At 36.3% G+C, this 9523-nt stretch overlaps 1 protein-coding gene across 1 annotated transcript in view; it reads left to right on the forward strand.

Moving 5' to 3' along the window:
* Col5a2 (collagen type V alpha 2 chain) overlaps window positions 1-9523 on the forward strand; it is a 146350-nt gene that overhangs the window by 62275 nt on the left and 74552 nt on the right. The window contains exon 2 of the mRNA XM_017798841.2: window positions 7795-8016. Coding sequence (XP_017654330.1) covers window positions 7795-8016 — 222 coding nt within the window. The remainder of the gene's footprint in view (window positions 1-7794; window positions 8017-9523) is intronic.

Below are 9523 nucleotides of genomic sequence, written 5' to 3' on the forward strand. Positions count from 1 at the left end.
TTATGTATTGTATGATAATTTGTGTGTTTGATTTTTATTATATCACCTTACAATGTTATAATACAATTATATATAAAAATCATATATTATATATTAATAGATGATACTCCACAATGACATGCTTTGAGAACAGAAAACCTGTGCATTCAATATTTTGAACAGTCAGTGCTAGGCACATTCCCACTATCTCCTCACTTCCATTAATATGGTTGAACAGTACTCATCACCAACTACTACCACTCACACTGTGGGAGAAATAGTTAGGTAATCTTATGGGCTATTTAATTTTTAAACAATGGTATTTAAAAACAATGAATAGATAGTTCTTCTCCAACCATGAAAAAAAGTACTTTAAAGAATTTTTAAATTAGTTGTATTCATTTATTGTGCGTGCTTGTGTGTGTGTGTGTGTGTGTGTGTGTGTGTGTGTGTGTGTGTGTGACTTTTGAGACTTGGTTCTCTTTGCACTCTGTGGGGCCCAGGGATCAAGATCAGGTCATTTGGCTTGGTGATAGATGTCTTTACCCTCTGAGACATTTTGCTGGCTCCAACGTTTTCAAAATTATCTACATAATGCAATTGTTCAATGATTATGAATGTAAGTCTGTGTTTAAGTCTATGTTTTGAGAATATTCATTTTGTAAGTAGCATGTATTGAATTAATTTTTCATGCAAATGCCACACTCTTCTTTTTATTGTTTGAGAATTTCAAACATACATATAATGTGTTTTGATCCAATCCTCCCACATTTGTTCCCCTCCAACTCCTCATCTTTTCCCCCTCACCACTTTACCCCTTCTAACATCATATATGTAATTTTTTACAGAAAAATTTATTTTTAATACAATTGACACTAAGATGCACATGCGTCCCTAATCTGTATAGATCTGATTATTACTAGTCACAGTCGGTTACTTTCTGAGCTCCTTGGCATCTGAGCATGGATATAAAGTCATCAGGTATATTTCAATGGTAATGTTTTTCACATCTACTAATTATTAAGGAGCAAATTTTTATGCTTTGAAGAATTATTATTATTATACACCCACTTCCCAGATAGCACCCTCCCATAGGCTTACATAATAAGCAACAATGCCAGACAGGCGATACCTTCTTTTGAGCTGTTGGCCAGGGTGGCCAAAGGGATTCCCAGATAGTGACCCAGCATAGAACTGGGAAAATGAACAGCAGACCCCAATCTTATCCAGAGGAATATTAACAACTGATTACTGCTAGATGAGGAACAGCTGACCCTCCTAAAACAAGACCTCTAGATAGGCTGACTAGATTCACCAGAAGGGCAAGTAGTGGGGAATGGCTGGGGGTGCCAACAACACAGCAGACATATATATAAATTTTAAAACCCCAAGGAGGCCTCTTAGAGCTGCATATATGTACATAATATATAATATGTAGAACCATCTACTAGAGCATGAGTAGCCTCTCAGAGGTACATTCCTGAAGAAAATTGACTTTCCCTTCCTTAGAAGCCATTAATTGCCAGTAGCTCCTCAGAAGTGAGACTTCAGGAGTCTCTTCTACATCCCTGTTGTACTTTTGAGTAACTCGATCTCTTGTGCATGCAGTGATAACCTTTGTGAACTCAGGGGTACAATGGCCCTGTCATGTCAGGTAAACTCTACTGCTCTGCAGATATTGACTACCTCTGGCTCTTATAATCTTTCTACCCTCTCCTCTGTGATTATCTCTGAGCTTTGGAGGGAGGGGCATCTATCTGATAAGATGTCCCATTTAGAGCTGAGCATGCCACAGTCTCTTATTCTCTGCACTTGACCATTTGTGAGTTCTGATGACCTGTCTACCGTTGAGAGTGGATTACACTCATTTGTTGCCTTGTTTTGGCTAATCTGTGTTTTTGATGTAATAGTACATCTTTTATGAAATCAGCTGCATCTGTATTTGCTGTGCACATGTTTAGAGTTCTAACATCCTCTTGGTGGATTGTTCCTTTAATCAGTATGTTACCTTATCTCTTCTGACTGGTTTTGGTTTAAAGTCTATTTTATCAGATATTAGAATATGTATACTTGTTTCTTAGTTCTGTTTGCTTGGAATGTCTTTTCCCATCCTTTTTCTTATCCTTGATGGTGAGATGTGTTTCTTGAAGGCAGTTAAAAGCATGGCTCCTACTTCTTAGTCCAATCTACTAGTCTATGCTTCTTTATTGGGGAATTGAGATCATTAATATTAAGAGTTATTATTGGGGCTGGAGAGATGGCTCAGTGGTTAAGAGCACTGACTGCTCTTGCAGAGGACCCACATTCAATTCTCAGCACCCGCTTGATGGCTGTGAACCATCCTTAACTCCAGTTCCAGGGGACTCTGAAACCCTCTTCTGACCTCTGCAACATTGCACAACATGGGTGCACTCACAGACATGCAGACAATACACTCATACACATAAAATGAAAATAATAAATAATTAAAAAAGAATTATTATTGAATGATGCATATCAATTCCATTCATTTTGTTGTTTTTGTGATATTTTCTTAGACCTCTTTTGAAAAATCTTTATTTTTGAGACTTTTGAACATGTATACAATGAAATATGATTACATCTACCCTCCATTTCCATTTCCAACACCCCTCACCATCTCCTCCTCCCAACTTCATGTCTTTATTTTTTTTTAAACTATTATGTTCATTTAGTGCTGCCCATAGCTGCATGAATGCAGGGCTATTCATTGCAGCATAGGAAATATACAGTTGCCTTAACCTCAATAAAAAAGTGACTCTCCCTCATCAACAATTGTCCACTACCAATAGCTCCACAATATTGAATGGGCCCTAGAGATCCTCTTCCCCATCTATACTGAGACTTTATGTTGGTTTGATGTTGTGTAGGTCCTGTGTAGGCAACCAACACTGGTGTGAGTTCATGGCTGCAATATCCATATCATGTTTGGAAGATAGTATATAATGTTTCACAGCCTTCCTCCCGTTGGCTCTTACATTCTATTCACCTTTGTTTCTCTGATGTTCTCTGAATCTTGATGGTGGTACCCATCCTGTTTTGGGCCGAGCACTGAGTCACTTATTCTTACCAGTTTGATCAGTTATGCATCTCTCCATTGAGTGCTGTCCAGTGCAGAAAGAAGCTTCTCTGAGTTAGGTTGAGAGAAACTCAGGTCTGGTGATATAAAAACAATTCAAAAGGTAATTTGATACTATGACTATTTAGTAAAATAACAACAGGATGTACTCTAGGGCCTATAACCTTCCCAGTCAAGGGCTTTTGACCAGGATTATAGTACCAGATATTAAATATTTTCCTGTGGATCAGGCCACAAATCCAAGCAGGAGGAAATTTACTCCATAATAGACACACCATGTCACTATTGTACCACTAGATGCATCTTACGTGGCAGGTCAGTATTACAATATTCAGAGTCCAGCTCTGGGTAAGACCATTGATGTATTTTCTCCCCCAGCAGCCTGCACTGAACCTTTTAGTACTATGTAATTCAGCCAGCAATAAGGATGTTTTCTAGTTGTTTCATGTCAATTTCTTAGTAAGTCCTACAGTCAAAGTGTGCAGTATCTTCAGCACTACAGTCTTGCCATATATTTATGGTGGGTAACCAAGGTCAATGGCAATAACCTGTGTTGTTCTGGAGACTTCTGGGGCCTCTCTGACCAATAATTTGCCAAGAGGTATCCCATGCCTTGTACTACTACAAGGATGCACTAGTGGGTGATTTAACAAAATCCAAGAATAATTGAAAAGATGTATGAAAAGCCAGTAATTAGTAAGTTAACTTCAAAGTATAACTTTGAAAAAAATAGAGTTTGCACAGAACTAGCCTGAATGTGTGGACAGTGTTACTCCCAGAAGACATGGATAATTAAATGAAAATCAGAGACCACTTTTGATTAACTGTTCTGGAATTGTTCATGTCTATGCCTTCTCTACAGTATACTTCTCCTTTTTCTTTGCCCATAATCTGAAGTATTAGGTATTTTCATGGTGCTGAACTGTCCCTTTTTTATATATTTAAAAAATTATCATTTTCATTTACTGAGTGATTCAATTGAATTTCTCTACCTTATCTTCCAACTCTGTTTCTGTTTACTACATGATTAATTTGATTGCTGAGACTTTCCACTGAGGTTTTTATTTGGTTTATTGAGTTTTTAATTTCAAACATCACGTCAGATTGGGTTTTCTTCAGAAATTCTCATTGTTGAGTTCTATTTTCATACCTTGGACTGACTTTCTTATTTTAATCAATTCTTTGTTTTTTTGTTCTCTTGGAGTATATTCATGTCTTCTTTGAATTGTTTGAATATACTTACAATAATTCTTTAAAATATTTTTTGGTCTTCTTGAGATAGGGTTTCCCTATAGCCACAGCTGGCCTGGAGCTCACTAGGAAGACCAGGATGGACATGATCTCAGAGTGATCTTCCTGCCTCTGCCTTCAGAGTGCTGGGATTAAAGGTGTGTACTGTCGTGCCCAGAACACAATCATTCTTTGAATTACTTCTCTGGAAGTTCTTCCAGGTCATTTTTTATTATATGCCTTTATTATATAATTAATAATTTGTGGAGTAGACATGTTGCCTTGAGTTTTCATGTTGTTTCTGTTTCTGCACTGGGACTTATACATCTGGAGTAGTTTGTTGGTTGAGTTTCTTTTTCTTTTCTCTCTCTTTCTCTTTCCTCAAGTCACCTTTCTTCTTTCAATGGAGGTGTTATCAGTGTTCAGGAAAGGTAGGTCTCAGTAGGCAGAAAGTGTCAAAGTGACTTGGGCAGGCCTAAGCAAGGGAAGCTGGTATCTCCTAATGGCTACAGGAGGCCATGTGGGATGGGCTCCTGAAGTGCGAGCTGTGGGAAGTCTGGTGTGGAAGGCCAGTAGCCAGTGTCTGGATCATGGTTCCTGGAGCATGGTTCCTGGGTGGTGTAGGAGGGCCTAAGCAGTGGAAGCAAGGTGAAGGAAGCTGTTTGAGCTTGGCTTCTGGTGAAGGAATTTCCAGGGCAGCATAGGCAGAACTGAGCATGGGAATCCAGGGTCCCCTACTTGCTGAACAATGCTCAGGGCCTGGGCCCCTTCACACATTTTTATGTTTACTTTTTTGTTTTCAAGATAGCTTTCTAGAAAATCACATTAATGCACAGAGGCACACAAACACAAAAATAAACACATAAAATAAAAATCTTTCTAAAAACACGAATCCTATTTTCTCCTTGTTTTAAATGCCTATAATAGCACTGTAGACATAGTCAATATTTTTTTGATTAGATATTTATTATGTAGTAAAGATCTTTAAGACAAACAGGTTCAAAACTTGGCATTCTTGTAAAATCACACACATATTTTACTCTGAAGATTTTCCTTTTGCCATGTATTTTATCACAGGTCCATGGCAAAAGAAAAAAATATATATGTATATACATATGAAGCAAATTATTCTTTCGTGGTGTGAGAAAAATATTCTTATTTTATGGAGGTATAAATAGCAAGTAAAAATGTACGAGGTTCATTTTTTGGTGTTAAGATTACTATCCCACTGGTCCTGTTGCCTGGTCTTGTCTTTCTCTCTTTCATCCCAGGTTCCCGTAGCTTTCTTGGCTTACTTAATTGTCATCTCTTTCTGTAGTTCTTCATCAGCATTTAAGTATATTTCTATGCCACTAATAATGTCTTTAAACCATGCAGATATATTTTAAAATTAATTTATGAATTTCAAAGTTAGCTATACTATAAAGTTAGTGAATCAGAATTTAGATTTCTTCTTCCTTCCCTCCTTACCTCCCTCCCACTTCCTCCCTTCTCCTCCCTTCCTTCTGACCATTTATCCATTGGACAAATAATTATTGAAATACAGCCCTATGACAGGTATGATGTAAAGAATTGGATATTCAATTTTGACTAAGAAACAACCAATCCTTAACTTTATGATTTTACCCTTTAGTGGAGGAGGTGATAAAACATTTTTAAAAGTTAATACTAATAGTAATTTTCATGAAGGCAGATATGTTTGCTTTGCTTTTCAGTAATTATTCAATTAGCTTCAATTACAAGACATTAAAAATACATACATGCAGGCAATATACTCATACACATAAAATAAGGATAATAAATAAAATATTTTAAAAAATAATAAATGAATTATTTAAAGAGTTCTAGAAAGCATATCAATTGAATTGAAGAAGCCTAATTCATGTAGGGTTGTTGGAAAAGAATGTTGGAAGAAGATTTCAATTAAGCAAGTTGTGATAGCACTGAAAATATGGGATGAAGGAGAGAAAATAGGACCAGTATGTGCAAAGACTGAAAAGCAAGGTCTTTAGCCTTTATAGATGCGTTGAATTTAAGTATCTGGAGAAGTTCTTGAGTACATAAGCATTGCAATATAATACACATTATGCTTTAATATACTGTAGATTGGTTTCTTATAAAATTGTAGTTAAAGACATAACATATGGGCTGGAGAGATGGTTCAGTGCTTAAGAGCACTTACTGCTCTTGCAGAGGACCAAGACTCAGTTCCCAGTACCCACACGACAGCTAACAACCACCTGTAACTCCAGTTCCAGGGGATCTGACACACTCTTTTAACTTCCATAGACTCCTGTATTCACACAGTACACATAAACTCACACATGTTCACACACCTACCCATAAAAAGCCCTTTTAGAAGATGTCTCTTTAAATACAATATATGTATTTTATATTAAGTAGAATTCTTATTACTTTGTATGCTCATGTGCAAAATTATTTCCCAATATTTTAAAGCTATCAAAATATGGAAAGGTAATTAGCAAATGCTACATAATAACATACTATATTTCTTTGTTACAACCTTCTTTAATTAATCCGATGGAAAGATAATTACTATTATTCTGTGTGAACTGTGTTTCTGAGTTGTGTTGAATGAGAGAGTACCTTTAGTTTAGTATGGCTAATGGAAATCTAATTCATGAAAGAGAAATGTTTGTTTGCTTCTTTTTGATGTTTAAAATACTTTTAATAAGCCCATATACCACTTGGAAGCTTCTCTCAGTACACAAATATATTCTAACTCCTGACATGGAGTTTACTAATCTAAAATTACTAGTAAATTGTAAGCCATGTAGGGTGCACTGGATACTAAGGCTTCATAATCTCTTGAAATTTCCTTCTGCTCTCTGTTTTCAAATAGTTGATTTTTATGCCTTTTTACTATTTTTATTATTCTTTATGACTCATACCCTCAAAAATAAAATTTTGTGAGAAGTATTTTCTAGCTTAAAAGCATTTGTAATTTGAATATTTTTTTTTCCATTTCTTCTTCAGCCATTAGGGAGGGTAGTTTCATTCATAATTTCTTAATTACTTACTGTTTTTTGTATATACTGAATAGAATATATTCATTTGTGCTTTCTTTCCTAAATAGGTTAGTTCTTTGTGCTCCTGCTTGTGTGTGTGTGTGTGTGTGTGTGTGTGTGTGTGTGTGTGTCCACTGTTGCCCTCTACCTTGTCTTTTGAGGCAGAATCTCTCACTGAACTTGGAGCACACTACTTGGATAGACTGACCAGGAGCTCTGGGATCTGCCTGCCAGCACTAGGGTTGCAGACATTTATGACCACACTCAGTTTTTTATATGAGCCCTGAAGATCCAATTCGGCTCCTCATTCTTGTGCAATAGGCACTTTCCTGATTGAGTCAGCTCCCCAACCTTAGGTTAATTCTTGGAACTTTTTAACAGTGACAATATGCTTCATCATCTTAAACAATTCCCAAATGACAAAATTTCAGATGGTTAACTCTTTTCTTCTTATTTTAGATTATGACGAAGAAATAGCCTGCACTCAGAATGGCCAGATGTACTTAAACAGGGACATTTGGAAACCTTCTCCATGTCAGATCTGTGTCTGTGACAACGGCGCCATTCTTTGTGACAATATAGAATGCCAAGAAGTGCTCACCTGTGCCAATCCTACAATACCCACTGGGGAGTGCTGTCCTGTGTGCCCACAAACATCGGGAGGTGGAAACACCAATTTTGGTAAGAATGATCAAGGCTGGCTCAGGTTACAGCCAACGACTCACCCTTATTTTCAGTGGTTGTTGGTCCTGTACTTTGCAACCCAAGAGAATAGTTATAGCAAATAACTCATTGGCCTCTGTGGTTAATAATTTTGTTCACTAACTTTATTTATCATTACATAGAGGCAGACAATAATTTCGAAGTTTCTTGTACCAGCATATTTTTTTTTTTGCTTAAATTTCAGTTGCTATGTCTAATTAGAGAATTCCTTGTGCCTTGTAGACAGCCATTTGTTATAGTATCTATGTCAGGTGGCTGCAAGATATCTTGTTGCCTTTCTATTAATTTGCGTAATGCCCAAAAGGAAACGTAGAAAACATATTTATCTTCTTCAGTACCAACTTTGGCCTACAGAATGTGGTAATTATTCCCAATGGAATTTGGTGCTATAGCACTTTGTTACACTGCCTCATAAATGCAGGATGTGCCTACATGAGGCAGGATACTCTCAAGTTGTAGGCTAACTTTTGCTAGTACTGTTCTTGAGACCAAGATTCTGTCTCAAAAAACAAAAGCACATCTAACAATGTTGTATTAGTTACTTTTCTAGTTGCTGTGATCAAATATCTGACCATAATCCACTTACAGGAAGGACTTATTTTACCTTAGAGTCCAAGGGATGCTCTCCATCATGATGGGGAAGGCAGTAAGCCACATTTCATTTGCAGTTAGGAACAGAGAGTGATGAGAAAATCCTGGTTGGTACTTACCTGGCTTTCTCCTTTTGTGCAGTCTAGGACCTCAATCTGTTAAATTATGGTGCTGGCCAGATTTAAGGTGTGTCACCCCACCTCAATCAATCTAATTTAGATATCCTTCAAAGACATGTCCACGATTTGTCTCCGGGATGATTCCAGGTCCTCTCAAGATGACAGTCAATATAAACAATCACAAATAACAAATCAAAGATCAACTCTCTATAAATCAATTAATAATTCTGAAATAATCCAAATGAAGCGTGATATACTTTCTTATAAAAGATGATGTGTAAACAGAAATTGTGTATAATAATCAAGAAGGAGTAGTTTCACAAACTTTCAGATAGAAGAGTAAATCAATGATGGATAGTAAGTTTACTAAAAGGATATATTTGTTTTAAAAAATGTAGTCTTGATACATAAACAAATAGAATGAACTGGAATGAAGTAAAAATGTTCATGATCAGACAGAGTTTTAGCAAGGGAGAAAAGAATTTGTATGTTTTATTAGAATTGCTGAATTCACCTGAAAAAAGTCACCTGAAAAAAAAGTCACCTGAAAAAAAATCCTAGATTGATAATAACCTGGCAGAGAAAATCCTAAATAAACTAGTGATATAGATAAAACAAATTAATTCTACCAATTTCAAAGATAATAGACATTTTTGTAAAAAGTATTTGGGAGCTTTTATCTAATCTCTAAAAGATTTTAGGGTTACCTCTTCAGATGGGGGAATGTTAGAGTAGCAAAAAAACCCCATAAAAAA

The sequence above is a fragment of the Nannospalax galili genome, unplaced genomic scaffold, assembly GCF_000622305.1.
Source record: "Nannospalax galili isolate Female #2095 unplaced genomic scaffold, S.galili_v1.0 scaffold115, whole genome shotgun sequence".
Lineage (NCBI taxonomy): Eukaryota > Metazoa > Chordata > Mammalia > Rodentia > Spalacidae > Nannospalax > Nannospalax galili.